The sequence below is a fragment of the Calypte anna genome, chromosome 1, assembly GCF_003957555.1.
Source record: "Calypte anna isolate BGI_N300 chromosome 1, bCalAnn1_v1.p, whole genome shotgun sequence".
Lineage (NCBI taxonomy): Eukaryota > Metazoa > Chordata > Aves > Apodiformes > Trochilidae > Calypte > Calypte anna.
Window position 1 is genome coordinate 16821888 of NC_044244.1, and position 19292 is coordinate 16841179.

Sequence of the window (19292 nt, forward strand, 5' to 3'; positions counted from 1 at the left end):
TCGCCTTTCTTGCCTCCTGCCCCGTCGAGCCCGCAGGACCGGCTGGGAGGGGGGATCAGGCTGGACTCGCCGGGGGGGACGGGGCGCCTCTCCGCCCGGCGGGCCGGGCTGTCCCTTTCCGCCGCCCTGTCCAGCCGTTGGCGGGCACCGCCGCCCTCCGCTCCTCCGCGGGCGCTGGGCTCAGGCGCGGATCGCCCTCGCCCCGCAGAGCTGCCAGGCGGAGCCCTCCCCCGCGGGCAGGCGGCGGCGGCCGCCGGGGTGCCCTCGCCTCTCCGTGCCCGCTGCCCCCTCGGCCATGCTGCCCTGGGCCGGGAGGCGGCGGCGGCCTGAGCGGGGGTCGCCCTAGAGCGGAGGGCGGGCGGGGGAGGCTTCCCCGCGCTAGTACCGCCTCGGCCCGAGCCCCAGCGTGCCGAGAGCTGCCTCTCGTGCGAGGGTGGAGGCAGGGAAAAAGGACAACCAGAGAAATAACTTCTGCAAATTAAAAAAGGAACAACAACAACAAATAAAATCAAGAGGCTTGTTCGTGGGACGTCTCTAAAGCTCAGCACCACGCCAGGCATCCGAGTCCCAGTAAACCCCACCACGCGAGCAAATCTCACCACAGCAACAGGAGGGAAGCTGTCTGTGGCCACTGTGCCCAACACCTGCATGCTTTAGAGTTGCCTTGGCTTTCTGGCTTAAAGATGGTTCCTGTAACAGGACTGTGTTGCTGCTGACGAACAGCGGGGTCTTTGGAAGATGCTTTCCTTGAGGATTACATCTGGAGAACGGCCATCAGTCAAGGGGAGTGCTGGCTGGTGAAACTGTCTGACTTTCCTCCCCACACTGGGGAAGTGGCTTCAATGGCTCCATCTCCCAGGAGAAGCAGTAGGAAAGATGCCAACGCCTTGCCAAGCATGTCCTCAACTTTCTGGGCTATCATGATCCTGGCCAGTCTCCTAATCGCTTACTGCAGTAAGTACACATTTCTCCTGGTGCTTTTGCTGGGCGTAAATCCTAAGGCAAAGCTTCTGGCAAAGGCCAAGCTCTGAAGCTGGCAGGCATAGGTATTGTAGTTTTGGACTTGCTATCTTGATGCTTCTGCCCAGATTGCCCTATGGTAAAGCAGGTAGACTGACACTTTAATACTGCTGACACTCGGGAAAATATGTCTTTAGGTTGTAGATGTGGCATTTCCAGTCCAAACAGAAACATCTCTTGGAGCATAGGAACAAACTTTTCCATTGTAGTAGCAGTGATCCACTGTTCAGTGTTTATTGTCAGATGCTACCAGCTCTCTCCCAGATTTCTCCTTTCATGTAGTTGTTTTCCTACCCCCATCCACCTTCCATGAACAGGAGCAATTTTGCTTATGTTCATTATTTTAGGAAGCACATACTGAGTCAAGTGACAGATGTCAACATCACCGGGATTATACGTGATTATCTGACTGTGAAATTGCATTGGAACAGCCCAGTACTTCCTTAGCATTTCCTCAGCAGTTCAGTAAGCCTGTGCTATCAGTTTTAGAGTTGTATCACAGGCTATTGGTATAGTTCTGTGTATTCCTTTTCAGGCTTGCCAGATTGTCCATTAATCACACTGAGTTGCAGATAAGGTAACTGTAAGAATCATGTGCCTGCTTTTTAAACTTTTAGAGGTCTTTATTTTTTTTCATGTCAGGTGTTTTTTTCTACTCTTGCCAAGAGCAATTTTAAAGAATTTATGTAATATAAATTCATATAAAGCCCAGACTTCTGGGGAATGCAAGTTAGTCTGTAATACCAGAGTGGGAATCTTTCAAAGAGAATAGAAAAGGCAGTTTCAGTGCAATAATAAAAATATACGTCATTTATCAGGAGAGACCTGCACAACTTTGTCAAAATGAATCTACATTGTATTTTCCCAATCTGAGCTGTATGTGGTCTGCAATTTACCCATAGTGTATATTCCTTTCATTAGCAATAGCATAAAAGACTTTGCACTCGGCTTGTCTTGTTGAACTGTAATAGGTGTAGGTAGGCTATGATGAATAGGAAATGGATGCTGGTTTTCAGGAGCATGCCTACTGCATTTCTTAACCTTCTATTCCATTCCTTCCAACCATATTATAGTCTCCATTTTTCAAAGTTGGTTTTTGCCTTTTTTGTTTTTTTTTCAAAACAAGATTGTAATTGACTAAGAGAACCTTTAAATCACTTTTTTTGCAAGCTACGGGGACTCTGTACTGACAACAGTGAGAGCTTTAGTCTAAAAAGGAAAACATTTTATAATTATTTTTTGTAATTTAGCACATCTCAAAATCAAAATTACACATTTCAAAAATATCATATCAAACAGACCACACTTTTAAATAATTTCATCATTAAACTAGTACCATCTTCAATGTGCTAATACAGAAGATACACTAAACAACACAAATTTAAAACACTTTCTCTGCATATTGGGAGGTAAGTACTCAGTAAATGGATAACATGGGATGAATAGTGCAAGTGTAAATGAAATTCAGCTGGATAATAGTAATAAATATTTAATGAAGTTTGTGCTAGAAATATCTGGAGGCATCCAGCCTTTTCTGTTTTCAAGATTCAAGTTCTGATTTCAAGATTCAAGTTCTGTGCAGATGTCTTCTACCATCATGGTCTCAAAAAGAGTTAACTGTAAACTCTGGAACCCTTGAAATTATCTATATTCAACAGTGAGATGTGTGGCAGTGTTCTGTTCTAAGTGAAGTTGTTGATTGGAATTTTTATATATTACTTTTTATTTTTTGCACTGTTTACTAATACTGAACAATGCAAATGTTAGCTGATAATATGAAGGCAGTTTTCAGTGTGCTTAAATGACCAGTTTCTTATTGGTTTGCTCATCCAGTGTAAATGGTGTTCCTCAAATATGTAGTACGCTCTTCATTCCATATAATGCTGAAAAGCACCATGCAGTTTAAAATATGCAGTGTCAAAACACTCCAGCGTTTATGTAATGTTTCACTGATTTGACAACTGCAATTCCAAATGTTCATGAAGCATCATGAACATTTTCTCCTAGCAGTAGTATCTGAAAAATTGCAAGAATTTTTTTTGCTCTTTGGAAAGGCTGAAGATCAAAAATCAAGGAAAAAAAATGTGGAGCTATTTCTAGGTAAAGTAGCACTGCAAATTTTATGAATCCTTTCAAAATCATCTAGTGTTTACTCAGCTTTTTTTTATCTGATGCCTTATTTTTTGAAGAAAAGCATTAGTGGGGGGGGGGGGAGGGAGAAGGGGAGATGGTCTCAGTTATAAGAATAAGAGCCTTGCCATATTTCTTAGGAAGCATTTGCTAATGTAAGATGTTCTGTATTTTTCCATACATCTTATATTCAGGTACATGGAAGTATACCAAATTAAATCTCTGGTATCAAGCAAACTTCTGTAAAGAAATAATACCAATGAATACATTACTAATTACAGGAACTTTGCATCTAATTATCTTTCACTATCATTTTTTAATTATATTTACATAATTTAGCATCATGTAAATATATTTACATCAAACCCTGCAGCTCAAAAAACAAACAAACAAAAAAACCCCAAAAAAACTTTTTTATAAATCTATTTTTTAGCACTATAAATAAAACTTTTGTCTATTTTACTTATTTTCATTTTAATCTGTTGGTCTGACAAAAGTTATTCCTGAATCAGTGACATGAATGTTTCTTCCCCTTCCCCTAGTTACTGTGTGAATCTCTTGTTTCTAGGAATGTCTTTATTGTGCAATTGTTACCCCTATTACTGGGAGCAACCAGTAAATGCCATATTCTCAGTTCCAGTTGACAAATAAGCATATTTATAAAGTGTGGTCTGGGTGTGTATCTGCAGTCCGTTAGACTTTCATTTATACTTTAATTTCTGAAGCCAAATTATAGTCTCTTTGACAAGATAAAGTGAAAAATTGATAAGTTTTTCTTTCTTAAATGTTTAGATTATACTTAGGGATAGTGGCTCCATCCTATGGTGGAAGAGAAACCTGCATCAAATCAATTAGATTAGTTGCTATAGTGATAAATATAATGTAATGTTCCCTTCCTGAAAGAAAACAGTCTGATTTGATGGGGTCAGAACAGGAGAAGGCAAAAATGAAGTAGTTGAAATAGGCTGTTTATGGTCTTTGGTGTGACCACCAAGGAGTTAGTTTAATTAATGGAAAGCATCGGTAAATGTAAAAACAGATCAGAAGGCCTGATAGAGAGTGACCACCTTTAATAGAAATTCAGGATCAGAGAACTTGTGGCATTTTTGGATCCCAGATATGCATTCAGCATACTTGCTTAGTGAGCAGTAGTAGATCAGAGAGAATTACCTCCAGGGAATTCTTTAGTTTACTGTTTTTGTGTTATAAAAGTACATTAAATTATTTTTTTTTCTCCATCTGTGGATGAGATTTGGATTCTTCCATGTTAGAACATTTGGTAAAATTAAGAATATTTCTTGTGCTATCACAACTTCATCACAACTTCCTACATCAGAAGTCTTAGCAACATGGTTTTGATTCAGAATTGTTTCTTAATGCTTTTATTCAGTGGGCTGAGGTTCTTTCTATATGTAAATGGTGACTCTTTAAACAGCATATGATGCAGTTTTTGCAAAGTTATGGCTACTACAATCTTCTGAATTATTTTCTACTTATTTTTTACTCCTTTGTAAGCATAGGAATAGAACATTAGACCTCTGTGGTACAGGTTTTGCTATTCTGTTAAGACAATACTTGTGTGGGCAAGCAAGTGGGTTTTTTGAAAGGAACTACCAAAACTGAATGGTACTTGGAAAGTTCACGTCTTTGTTTGAAGTGCTGTGTATGGAAGGGAGGAATATGAAGCCCTACTATTTGAGACTGCCAGTAGCTATCTGAGCTACCGTGAGCTGCGCCTGTCTCCTGGACACCTCTCCAATAGGAGTTATACCATCATACGTAGGCTATTGAGGATAATGATAAATGGTCACTGCTGATTTATGTTGGATGAAAACAAGTCACCTCTGAATGAAGGCTGACAGCTCCTGTATAAATCAGATTACTTTCTCTGTTCTTTTTCAAATGAAAAAGGCAGATTTTAAAAATATGTCCAAACTGATCTGTAATTTGTTATGTTTTCTCCAGGAATTACTGTGCCTGTATTTTTCCCAAGCTCTTCAGGCAGAATGCATGTGACATATAGAGCAGCTGTCATTACTGAGACTTTTTTTCAGTCTAATTTGTGTATAGAAATAAGAAATAATGCGTTTATGATATTAAATAAGAAAAGCAAGAGATGATTTTTTTTTCAATCTTTATATAACATCCTAGCTGCTCCTTTTTTTTAGAGGTTCACTTTTTGAATTTAAACCAGTGATCTGAGCATAATGTTCTGTACAACATACTACCTGTCAATGTGAATACCAAACTGACATTGAGGTTGTCTCACCAGTTATGTTGTAGTCTGTCCAGATGATGTATTACATAGAAGTTGTTGGCCTCAACATAAGAAATGTCTTCTTAGTACTTTTCATGTTGAATTCAACCCTTTAAGGCTAAATAAGTGCTATTTATCATTTCTCAAACATATTTGAACTTTAACTCTTAGTTCCATTGCAAGTATAACCACTCAAAGACTGATGTAATGAGAAACAGGTAGGGCAAAAAATAATATTGTCAGTGGCAGAGGAATCCCATGTCTTTTGGCAAGGTTGATAGGAGAGACACTGAGACCTCTTTGCTGTGTTGGTTTTTCTCTGTTTATGCAATGTACTGTATTGTATATACTTTAATCTATGGAAACAGTATTTGGAACATAAGCACTCCCATTGCTTTGGATGTGTTTAAACATGGTCTAGGTTGTGTATCTTTACTGAAGGTAAATATATTTTTAAATTAATATTAATATTAATTTTTTTTTTCTTAGTGACTCCATTGAAGTAATAGTAGTAACTGCTTCACTGAGATTACCCTTATGAGTGGGTATTTTCCTACTGCTTTTCTGTGCTAGAAGCTGGGGCTATAAAATCTCTTGGTCTGTAGATGTAATTTAGTGCTTTCTTGGTGAGTGCTCTAACCATAAAGCATTGTGGTTAGAACACTCACTAAGATTGTTGGAGCACTTGCCATTATGTGAAAAAAATCCATATTGACAGCTATTCCAGCATCTGGCATTCCAAATAATGTTTATTAGAGATATGCCTTGAATGTTATCAATAACTCAAAAATATAGTTGGATACTGAACTATGTATGGAAGTGTCAAATACGCAGGTAAATCAAGACAGCATGGCTTAATCACAGGTTTCCTGGTTTGCCTATTATTTGTTGCTAAATTCAAACCAGAATGTTTGTATCCTTAGGCTCATATTTGAACCAGGTGTGTTAGTCTGCTGTTGGGCAGGGGATGTGTTTATTTTTTTTTCTTCTCTGTTTGAAAGGGAGTTACACTGCTTTTTGCACAGCTGGCTGGTGAAATGGCTTATTTGAGATCTTTTGGAAAGTCATCTATTCATGGATATGCTTTTACATTAGTCCTGCAAAAAGAAAAATGTTATCTCATGACTATTTGAAACTCTATGAACCGTACTGAGAGTCATTTTCCCAATGTTTCTGGTGTGAAGTTTTATTTCAAAGATTTTGCACGTGTTTTTTAATAAATGGACTTTGGCTACAGTAGAGAAATCACAAATATAATGGCAGAGAGTTTTGCATACGTGCAATGATCTGTTGATCTTATAAAGCTTTGTGGCCTGTGACTTATTTCAGTCTCTGGATGGACTGCTTTTTTGGACATCTTTCTTCAAATGCTTGATTGGTCTCAAATAACAGAAAAATATTTTGTCTTTCCCTGGGGTGAGGAGCATAACTGATTGTTTTTCAAAGAAGTCTTTCTCTACAACAGCTTCTTTTTGGTTCCTGAAGAACAGCTAGTTCCTCAGGATCATCCTTGGTTTGTATCTCCTGGCATTTCTTTTAAATGCCTGTGGCAAGGTACCCTGATAAAGAACTTGCTTCTCTAGAAGAGAATGCTACTTACTTTGCCAAACATTATGCTCCTGTTGGAGAATGCATGAATTGTATCCAGAGAGACCTGTAGCTACTGTTTTCTTGTGGTCTCAGTTCCCTTCAAGGCTTTAGGCTGTTATGACATTTTTTAGTTTTGATACTTTCTTCCTCATTCTCTTGCAGCTTGAGTTTTTAATTAATCCTTGTCTTTAAGAGCTCTCCACAGCTGTCGTCTCCTGCTCTTCCAGCAGGAGAGTGTTTTAACAGGGCAGGATCTTAATCTTTTTAGGATTCTGCAAAAAAAGTATCCTTTTTAGGAACCTGGCAAAAAAATAAAGCTCCTTTCTGTCTTGGCCTGTGACTGAAAGTAGCAGTTTGAGCTGTGACCCCAGTGTTCATTTTGCTGTTCTGAAGGTCCAGAACGGGGACTGTCTCTGTTTGTTTTGTGTGGAGGTTAATTCCAGAGCATTGTTAACAGATGTGCTCTATTTGTCTTTTGTGTAACAAAAACTGAATAAAACTCCATAGCAGAATGCCTTGTTATCCATCTCCATTTCAAATTGCAAGTTATATTGGTTGGATTCCTGATTTTTCATCTGTTATACAGAAGAATTGTAGTGACCATTGGTAATCCAGCATTGCTGGTTCTGCTGGTTCTGTTAGCTGACAGAGCTGTATCTTTCTGAGGGTAAGGTCCTTAATTCTTGTACAAACAGGAATTTACTGTGTATGAAAAAGAAATTTTGGGTTCTGAAGTCTACCAAGGGATTTTGTACTGTGTTCTACTTAATCACAATGTAATTTATGGTGGCTTTTACCTTTGCTTATAACATTTGTATTTTTATTTTCACTTTATTATCTTAGGACTTTGATGTTGACAAATGTGTTCTGAGATGATACTCTGACAGTATAAGACACTGGTAACCCCAAATGTCTGTGTCACTTTTGATACATTTAGATGCCAGTATAGCTTTTTGCAGAATCTATATAATTTTTCCATTGACAGAACTGCTTGGCTTCTAGGATAGAAGTGGGTTGAAGGTAAGCTCTCGCACTTTTCATGAAATCATTCAATCGCAAGCAGGAATGTCAAAATCCTATGGGAACAGTGACTTCTGTCACTGCTTTTGGTAGATCCAGATAAGGTCCACCAAAAAGATCAAAGACAATCCTATGAAAAAAGAAAATTGAGAGATTATGGTTGTTCAGCTGAAGGAGAAGGTTTCAGGAAGAACTTATTGCAGCCTTTCAAGAGGGTATGTAAGAGATGGAGAGGGACTTTTTACAAAGGCCCATAGAGATAGGACAAGGGGAAATGGTTTTAAACCAAAAAGATAAATATAAAGAATATTTTTTTATTATCAGTGGTGAGATACTAGAACAGATTGCCCATGGAAGTTGTGGATGCCCCATCATTGAAACTGTTCGAGACCAGGTTGGACAGGGCCTTGAGCAGCCTCTAGTGGAAGATTGTGGCAGGGTGGTTGGACTAGATGATGTCTAAAAGTCCCTTCCAAGCCAAACCATTCTGTGACTTTTATTCTCTTGCTTTAAATTAAACTAAATATCAGTGTGTCAGATATTGTGGGGAGGTTACCTGTTAATGATAGCAGTCATTGGGTACACCAGTTTCTCAATTTTTGAACCAAAGTGGGCTTTATATTTAGTTACACAGGATGATTGACTTTGGTCAATATTTTTCCACTGAGGCCACAATTTGAGTCAGGTGATCTTTGACAACTTTCAGAGTGGGCTTTCACACCCCCAGCAGGAGGGGTCTTGGGTATGTTTCCCAGACAACAGCATTCCAGGTAAAGTTGGGGAGTACCTGATCACCCCGAATCACTGTGCTTGCACTATGACTAGAAGGTACCCAATTATTTCACCTCCCTGCTTCAGTAGGCAGGGTAAGAAAGTGACAGATTTTCTCATCCCACTGGACTTGCAATTGAAACAAGAATGATGTTGGCCCCACAGACCTTGTAGCTAAAGCAAGAACAGTGTTGGATGGTGTTGACATCACCTTGTGGCCCAGTTAGCATGGGGGACTGCCCCACCACAGCAACCCAAAATAAATGTGACTTTTTCTATTATTTTTTTCTACTGAACTCATTTTTCTAATTAGCTGTATATATATAGGCTTTAATAATAAAAATATTTAAAAAATTATTTTTTTAATTGAACAAATATAATATGCTGAGTTAAATCTTCAAGTTCATTTTACTTGAAAAAATATTGGAAAGGTGATCCAGAGCTTTTTCAGTATATGCTGTCAGTAGTGTTTTATTGAACATTCATTTTAAGAAGAGAGTATGTGTGGGTGTGTATGTGTGCTCAGTAAAAAACATAGCTATGTTAAAAATAAAACTAAGAGGTTTTAAAAATTATTCTTACTGAATGTTTCTTAAAGATGGTAATTTCCCTTAAATTAGGTTTTAAGGTAGTTGACCTTATATGTCTTTGTATATCCAAATACCTGGAATAATGATATCACTTTAAATAATTTTCACAGATGTTTTCCTTTTAACTACCAGCTTCAGCTAGAAGAAAAAAAAAAAACAACCCAAAAACCAATCATATGTCTTCTGGAACACAGATCCCATTAGGTTGAAAGAAGTGGCTGATAACTTGTTTCAATTCCAGTTGAATAGAATTGGTCTTACTTTAGATTTCTGCAGTAGAGTAGTTTCTGTGCACCATAATCTCTGCTCAAAGTCAATGGAAACAGGTATTTTTTTTAGTCAAGTTAGTGAGACTGATTTTAGATACCTGGTGTAGTTTGAGATCAATCATGCTGCAGAAGTACTTGTCTTTGACTAAAAAGCAGATTAGACAATTTGTTAAGCTTTTAATATATTTGAACTGCCTTCATGTGCTAGATTTAGGTAGGAAAAAGTTTAAAGGTGAACAAAGTACACATATATGAAAGAAGCTTCAGGGGTAAAGAGGACTAGAAAGGCTTGCCTTGAATTTAAGAGCAGATCTGAACTCCACTGAACACTGAAGTGCCTCCCCCTCAGCTCCTTCTGCTCTTCCTTTTCCCATCAACCAGAAAAATAAAAGCTATGTACAGAACAGGTTTGTTATGTAGCTGTTTTTGGTAGGGTGTTGGACTTTGACCAGAGTGGTTCCTTCAATTCTACATTCCTCAGTGTAAGGAATATTTTTACAGTTCTTTTAATCTGGATAGATTTGTTGCCTTCTGTACCTCCTTCTTTATCAACATGTTTCAGTTCAAGGAATATATTGCTTCTTTTCACCTTTTTCCATGTTAAATAAATTCATGTACATTTCATTTGTTGTTGAACAGCTGGCCAAATCTGGTTGCTCTGCCTTGATAAACAGAGTTCTATAATCCTGTCTATAAATGTAATTCTCTATATTATAATCTTTTTTACCATACCTTACCCAAGAGACTTGTTACCAGTTTACGGTGTTATTTGTGCTCCCTTTACCATATTGCAGATTTCTCTAAACTGCTGCTGTGAACTCTTAGGGTGATAACAAGTTGTATCAACTGCCACTTGTAATTATGATAAATGGATTTGAGGTATTTCAGATACAGTTCCAAGGAATTACTTTAAAAACAACTTAGAATACTTAAGCTGATGACATTTCAAAAGTAATTCCTATGAAAGAGTTTAATGCTTATCTTTTTTCCATTTTGACATTTGACAGGAATATAGGTAAGCAGTTGTATTCTTTAGCACAAATATTACATTGACTTCGTAAGAATGATATCATATTGAGCTTATTTAATACCAAGAGCTGTTTCTTAATGTTTTCTCAGATAATTTATCTTTATGTAGAGGAAAGGGATGACCTTCAGAATCCTCAGTTTGACAGAATGAAAGTAATCTTTTCTTCTTTATATTAAATTTATTTTTGGTCTCCATCAAAGACCAAATTTGTAGAATTTAAGGAAATATTTTCTACATTACCTTATTGGAGCACATTGATAATATATTTCGCTGCCTTTCCTTTCACACCTTGTAGTAACTAGTGTACATTTCCTTCCTGAGAGCTGCTTCTAGAATTTAGTGCTCTGTGTTGGCATAAAGTCCCAGTATTAGTTTTCTATATTTTTCACATTTGCTTTCTTATTTTTCTTATGTAAGGTCAAGTGAATTTGCCCTACTGTTTGTCTTGCCACTTCCTGAAGTGCTTTTCTGTTTCTCAGTCTGACAAGTACAGCTTTGTGAAGCACGGTTTGCCAGTGACTCCTCAGACAAATTAACTTGATCTATGTGTAGAGAGTTTTTCTCCCGACTGCTCGATCCACAGAGATTTGAGAACTGGGCTTAGTTATTTTTTCTCAACATGCATCAGGTTCTCTGAGCCCAGTTATAAACTTTGGGATATGGCATACTGTAGGCTTACATGTAAATGCCTTATAAGAACTTGGTAAACTGGCAACACAGTAAATTTAGTACATGAAAAATTAATTCTTCTTCTGTAATTCTAAATGTTTTTATAATTATTTTAAAGCAACAGATAGGACCATGCACAGAAGTTTAGAACTGAACTGTTGAGAAAAAATACTCTTCCAGTTAAAATAAACATTGCTGTGTTTGAACAAACATTTTTAGTTGTTAAAATGCTGGATAGTCCTGGTATATATGACTTCAATATATCATGACAGGAGTGTGTAAATTTCAGATGATGTTAATATTACTCAGGTTATGTATGTTTTTTGATACAAGGAACATCTATATCTTGCCTTTTCACTTGTGAAACAGGAACCCTTCTCTTAAAAAAGAGTGTCAGGAAGCTAGAAATTAAACCGGAATAAGTTGGGTTTGGCTTCTGTTTGGAAGGGATGGTTACATAAAGGGCATGGAATGAAAATTTCAGATCTCTTTAGGAAAACCAAAGAGCAGCATTTCTAAATTTGCATTTATCAGATTTCATGATCTTATTTTGCTTTCATCTTTACTCTTTTGAGTGTGTGTTTCTGTAATGCATATATTTATTTTCAGGATATAGCACTGTAGCTGAACTTAACTGAAAAAAATGTGAGATCTTTTTCTCATTTTTCTAAATGTGTTGGGTTTTTTTGTTGTTGTTATTTCTTTTTTTCTTCTCTGAACAGCAGAGTTAGTGCCATGAATTTGGTGGGGTTTAGTGGGTTTTTTTGGTTTTTTTGGTTTTTTTGATTGGAAGATAATATTGAAAACTCAGAAAGCAAAAAACCCAACGCATTTAAAGAAATAGTAATAAAATTTTAGACTTTACTTACTGAAATGTTGAAAATAATTGCAAGTTAATATCCAATTTTGATTTGCAGACTTTGAAAACACTTCTTTAAAAGTTAACAAAGCGCCTTTCAAATCGGGTACAACTATGTGACAGACAAATGTCAGAGAAAATTCTGTTATCAAAAAATGAAAGCTTCTAATTTCAGAGAGAATCTTGTTTATGTGTTGTTTGATTTTCTTCTTACCAATCCTGGGATTGATTGATGTATACATTGATGTATACAGAGATACACATTCCAGAAAACCACATGATACTCTGGATCATCCATTTTAGTTTTACTTTGCTGGAAAGAAATATAATTTTGTTTATTGAAGAGTAGTTTTATCAGTAAATAAATGCAATATTTTTCCTTCTTTGGGTCTTTCCTCTAGAATTATGTAAAAGCTCTCAAATACTTAAATATTGATAACAGCAGTTCTTCCTAAGATTGTAAAATAGTTTGTTGGCTTATAGGGGATGAGGTATGTCTCATTTGAGGTTCCAAATAATTTAAAGAAAGGTAAGAATTGTGCTTGCTTTTGGACAGTGGATTCTGTGTTGAGCCGTGTTGCCCTTTATTTTTTCCACAGGCACCTGAACACATTCATGCTAGTCAGGAAGCCCCACTTGGGGAAAGTGAGAACTGCTTCTGTCTCTTCTTTGAATACAAGAACTGCTATAGAGGAGGAATTAAAGCCTTTAACAAACTGTCAACATGTTCTTTTCCAACACTGTTAGTGTTTCAGCTGAGAGACAAAAATCAAGATCTTATAGACTGTGTATTGATCAACTCACTCAGTTGTTGTGCATGTTAACACACATCTCGGCTGGCAGGTTCATCCACTGTTGCAGTGCTTAAGTCTATAAAATACAATAGTGATAGCTATAAAGATGTATTTTCTTTCACATTTCAAGTAGCTGCTATTGGGACTAATGCAGAAAGAATGTTTATCAATACATTTAAAACATACATATATTACTGTTTGAAAATGAACATGCTTATTTCCTGAGCATGGATTTTGAGCAAGTTTAAACACCCAAGATGATGAATGATTTATTGTCTGTAAACAGTTTTAAAGATTCCTTTTAAATCAATTTCAGATGATGAAAAAAAATTAATGGTGAAAAAAGACTTTTTTTTTTCCTGAATTTGGCTTTAAGATGACTGATGTTGAAACAGCACGTTGGAAATTTGCATGAGTGTCTGAGCCAATAAAGCGAAGAAAGGGAGAAGAGATTCCACATGGGAAATTCATGGAAATCCTGTCAAAAGACCTATCAAACTCTTGATATTTATTCTATTGAAAGTAAGCATACACCATTTTAAAACCAACTATATTTCTAAAGCTAGTTTTGTGATATCACCTAAAATGTGCTCAACTTTTCTGCTATAACATTTGAAAACATTTTATCTATATGTACAACATTCAGAAATACTGGAAATAAGTATCTCTTGTTCTTTTAATGTCTTTTTTTGAGAGTAATTCAGTCTGTACTGATTAGAATGCACATATTCGCTGCAGAATGTTCATTTTATAGTAGATTTTCTTCTCCATTGCCTGGCTACCTTCTATAAATATGAAAAAGCAGATTTCTGTAAGATTAATATCAATTTTCCATGAAGAATATTGATATTACACTAACAAAGTGTTTCAAAATATAAATGCGTTTTCTTCAATAATATTGAAGGAAGAGTGGTTGTGGCATGGTTTTTTGTTTTTTTTTTTTTCCACAATAGGCATCATGCATCTGTTATTTTTGCCTTGATAAAAACCTTATTATCTCAAGGATCTAATTGTTTTTTAAAGACAGGGGAGCAAATGTCTCTGAAACAAATTCTTGCGAGTGGCAAATTTCTCTGAGAGATAAATCAGGCAGAAGAAACTAGTTTTTCTGACACTTTAATTATGAGGTACAGACTGATTTTGTTGTTCCATTTTGTTTGTAAAAGAAGCAAATAAGGGTAAAATAATCTGAACAAATTTGCTTTGTATTTTATTCCATTAATCTTGTGGGAGTTAGTATCCCAGTGATCCTAATACTGTTGTAATTCTTTTTTTTCTTACTCTTCATTGTAAAGAATTACAAACGTTGTTGTTTTTGTGGAATGGTGATGCCATTAGAAGTTGCTTTCATAGACCAGTGTAGGCCTCTGAAAATTTAAACTCAGCTTTTTAGGCATTTTTACTGCTTAGTGGATGTTGCCTGTTGTCGAGCATGGGCTTTTCAATTTTCTCTTGTTTGGAGCTTCATTTCCACATAAAATTACCTCTTCCTTCCATACATGCAGTACAAATGTGAAAATATGAGTGAATGCTCATGGTCACTAGGACCAACGTATGCCTGAAAAGCTGATAAATAACAATAAGTCTTAGATGAAAGCCAGAGGAATTTTTTTGCTGCCAAAGCTGTCTGAGGCAATAATGAGGAAAAAAGACATCTTTGAAACAGTGACACAAACGTATTTGTACCTGAGAGTGATGCTAGAGAAAAGATGTTTCTTGAAGCACTTCAGTAAAGCTTCCAGCATTATTTTTGGACTTCCTGGATTCAGTTCTTACCACCTCCTCTTTAATGGGGGTTTTTTGGTTTGGTTTTTTGGTTGTTTTTTTGGTTGTGGTTTGTTTTTTTTTTTTTTTTTTTTTGGTTTGGGGTTTTTGTTTTTTTACAGAATTGCCACTATTGAGAAAGACCTAAGATATCACATACAATCATCATCTGTTTTTACAGAGTTAATTATGTTCACACTTGGCACACTCAAGAGCTGAATTCTGAGTGGTACTTGCATTGTAGACCTAGGCCTTTTAATGAGTCAATAAGAGTAGTATGATCATTGAGAGAGCTTGAAGACTGCATAGAAAAGAAAAGCTCATACTAACCTGTGTTTGTGGTCTGAGAAAAATGACCCAGGTAATTTCAGGCTATTACTGTTTGTCCTCTGCAGCTGTCTTTGGGACAAAAGTAGAAGTATTTGAAGGTCAGTTACACTAAAGCTGCCAAGTCTGTTAGGATTTATAGGTCTGTCGTCCTTTTCCCTATAATGTGGGGGTCATCTGGTGACCTGGTCTGAAGCCCAGTTGACAGGTTATGTTAGGAGAGTTTTTTACTACTTTACTGAATTTTTTGCTTAGAAAAAGGTGGTCAGATTCTGGGCAGCAGCAGGGAACACATCGAGCGCTGTGCATCAAACTGTTGCATGATTTAGTACTTTTAACACTTGGTCAGCAGTTGTAATCAAAAGAGCTGAATAATTGTGATCTACATTTCTATACATGCACAGTAAAACTCAAGATCAAGGTCTTGTAACTGCATTTACAAAAAAAAATTACTTCACTTGTTACAAAATACTGTGTCAGATTCTATACAGGAAAATCATGGATTTGACCCCCCTCCAAAAGAACAGTATACATATTAGAAATGGTAGAAGAGCTATCAATATTTTCTTGCACTTGATTGACATGGAGACAGAAAGAATAAGGTAAACTAAATCTTCACTGAATCCTAGTTCATCTTTTGTAACCCTAGAATGTAAATTTCTGCTAAGAAAAATTAGGGCAAAAAGCATAATAATTTGAGATCTCTTGCTTCCTTGATCAGATTGTTACAACTTGCAATAAGAGAAGAAGGACAGAAAGGGGCTAAGTGGTTTCTGTTTATACTTTAGGGCTCCCCTTTTCAACAAGGGAGCTATTGTAGTGTTTGAGTAGCTGGAAAATATATTCTAAAGGGGAATTGTGCATTCTTGGCTGCTGATCCTGGTGAGCAGGGCAACAGTTGATATTTGTAATTAATTTTCACATTGATAATTGTTTAAATAATTGTGAATCTTAATCTATTGTATTTCAGTGCTTTGCTGGTAATTTTCTAGCAGTCTTCTGGCAACAGCAATCATTGCCAAAGTACAAGACATTTAAAAATAAAAATGATATGATTTTTTTAAACAGCTACTTTTCTTTTCAGATAGTTGAGTTAGGAGTGCAGCTGTTTCCCACCAAATGAAAAGCATTAATCATTTTATTTTACATATAAAAGCAGCTGTTTAAGTAATATCTACATGTAGAATTTGTTGTTTGGCTGGTTTCACTGTTTCAGAGCAAATGATTTGACCATGATATTATTGGACACTATGAATATTTTCAGATTTTGTACTGTGGACAAGGTTGTAACTAATATCAGAGAATACTTTGTATCTAACACTTCAAGAAGCAAATATATTTAGGATGCACACATCTCGTTTAGCTTGCACTTTAAAATTCTACTAATTTGTTGAAATATATGAAAAAGTGTAACATCAGTGGACCATATTGAAGACTTAAGGGTGTAAGCTATAGTTAAATGAAGTACAATATCACATTTGCTAATTATCACCATGAACTTATACAATAAAATGAGAGCTCATCTATCGTTGTCCAGGAATAGAGATGCTTGGCATATTGCTTAGTTGCAGAATAGCTACTGGGATTGTTTAAAAGATGTGGGACCCAAGGTAGAAAACTGAAACAATAATGTTGCTATAGACAACATTTTTGAGACTTCAACAGCTATGTATAATTCCATTTTTTCAGAAACACATACTAAAGTAGATGAAAACGTGGTTGAATGTTTAGAGGGATGAAATGTCCACTGCAGAAATGAAGTTGAAAAATACTTGGCTTGTTTAGTCAAGCAACAACAGAGAGATATAATAAGGTTCAACAGAAAAGAAACAGGAAAAAAAACAAGGACGGTATTTTAGCTCAGATTAAGTGTATGTGGCATTTAATTTATTTAGAAAAAAATATTTTAATACATAGGGGTCTGAGATAGCAACAGACTGAATGTCATGACTTGAAAAGGTCTCTTTCAGAATCATAGAATCATAGAATCATAGAATTGGCTGGGTTGGAAGGGACCTCAGAGATCATCAAGTCCAACCCTTGATCCACTCCCACTGCAGTTCCCAGCCCATGGCACTCAGTGCCACATCCAGGCTCTTTTGAAATAGCTCCAGACACGGAGAATCCACTACTTCCCTGGGCAGCCCATTCCAATGCCTGATCACCCTCTCCAGAAAGAAATTCTTTCCAATCTCCAACCTAAACCTCCCCTGGCACAACTTGAGACCCTGCCCTCTTGTCTTGCTAAGAGTTGCCTGGGAAAAGAGACCAACCCCCCCCTGGCTCCAACCTCCTTTCAGGGAGTTGGAGAGAGTGATGAGGTCTCCCCTGAGCCTCCTCTTCTCCAGCCTCAACACCCCCAGCTCCCTCAGCCTCTCCTCAGAGGATCTGTGCTCCAGCCCCTTCACCAGCCCAGTTGCCTCCTTTGGACTTGCTCCAGCACCTCAATCTCCTTCCTGAACTGGGGGGCCCAGAACTGGACACAGGACTCAAGCTGTGGCCTCACCAGAGCTGAGCACAGGGGCAGAATCCCTTCCCTGGACCTGCTGGCCACGCTGTTCCTGAGCCAGCCCAGTCTTTGGTTTGTCTAATGGTATTGCTGTTCTTAATGTTAGGCATCTGTAAGATGGTAATATCTAGCTGTTAACTTCCTTGTTTCCTTTTTTCTGTGTGGTCTATTGTTTTTTCCTTTCCAACATGATATCAAACTACTCACTTTAAGTTATGATGTGCTAAAGTTGTACAGCACCTCATCAGCACTGTAGCCTTGAAGATTCCTCTGACATTGTGTTTCCCAGACTGTGGGTTGTGTTCCCTGTAGACAAGGCAGTGAGGGAGAAGGTTTATGAATAAGTTACTTTTAGGCCACATGCTGTTTGTGTTTGAAGAAGGGTAGAAGGCCAAAAGGCTGCCATTTCCTTGAAGCAGTCTTGTGAGAGATCCCTGTTTTTTGGGCAATATTTGTTCCATTCATAAAACACATTCAAAGTTGCCTGGTACAGTTAATTCATCATTTTACAGGTTACAGATCTATTTAGTTCAGGTCTTTATTTGTACTTAGACATTGGAATGAATTTATGTAGTTATATCAAGGTGTCATTCAGCCCAGTAGTCACAGCAGTAGCTGTAAATGGATACCTGGGGAAAGCTAAGGACAGCACAAGGTTATATGACATTTGTCCCTGAAACTGTCCTGTTCCCCAGCGGTTTTCTGCTCAGGGAGCCCTTGACTGGATGAGATTTGGAGGCAGTTAGTAAACCACAAATGATTTCCATTAACTCCATCTAATATGGGTGTTGAAAAATGGAGTTATTTTTTGCCTGTTGCTCATGGGGTCATCAGACACAACTGGAACTGGTGTAATTTAGAACTGGAGTATTATGACATAAATTGTATCCAGCTGCAATGGAAAACAAAGTGTAGCAATTGTAAAAACAGGTGTTTGCCTAAAGATGTATTTTTTTTCAGTATGGATTATATGGTCTATTAATTCATGATCATCATGTAACACTTGTTACCATATACATAGTTGAAATTTGGAGTTGGGAATAAGAACACAATATTTCTTTTCGAATCCTTCTATTCAGAAACACCTTCAGGGCAAACTTTGTTACAACATTCTTTTTGCTGTTCATGGTGGGTTTTTTGTTTTTTGTTTCGTGTTTTTGTGGTTTTGATTCTTTTGTGGTTTGTTTTTTTGTGGTTTTGGTTTTTTGTGATTTATTTTTTGGTTTTTTTGTGTGTGTGTTTTTGGTTTTTTTTTGGTGTGAGGGTTTTTTGTTGTCTTGGGTTTGGTGGGTTTTTTTTTTTTTTGAGGGGTGTTGGGTTTTTTTGTGTTGTTTTATTTTGTTTTGGGTTTTTTCCCAGTATTGGTTTTAAAGATGAACAACACATAATAGTTTTTAGTTGGGATCTTAAACCATAATTAGGTCCTGCTGAAAGACAGCAAGAGTGGAGTTATGAACTTCCTTCAGGTATTTAAATGAATAATGATCACTCCGTATTTCCCTTGCCTAGTTGATCAAAGCAATGGATTTCAGAGATCTCACTGGGCAAGTCTTTCCTTGCTGAAATGAGGATCAAGATTGACTTTATTATTTCGACTCCTGGATGAACATGAGTTTTATAAACTGTGGTTTATTTCCTTTTAACAGACACGTCTATAAAATCTTGTATTTTTAAAGTCATCATATCATCTCAA

The 19292-nt window shown here is 37.0% G+C and overlaps 1 protein-coding gene across 1 annotated transcript in view; it reads left to right on the top strand.

Moving 5' to 3' along the window:
- The first annotated feature begins 842 nt into the window (after positions 1–842).
- Positions 843–19292, top strand: part of TAFA5 (TAFA chemokine like family member 5) — a 405129-nt gene continuing 386679 nt past the window's right edge. Inside the window, exon 1 of the mRNA XM_030463485.1 lies at positions 843–954. Coding sequence (XP_030319345.1) covers positions 843–954 — 112 coding nt within the window. The remainder of the gene's footprint in view (positions 955–19292) is intronic.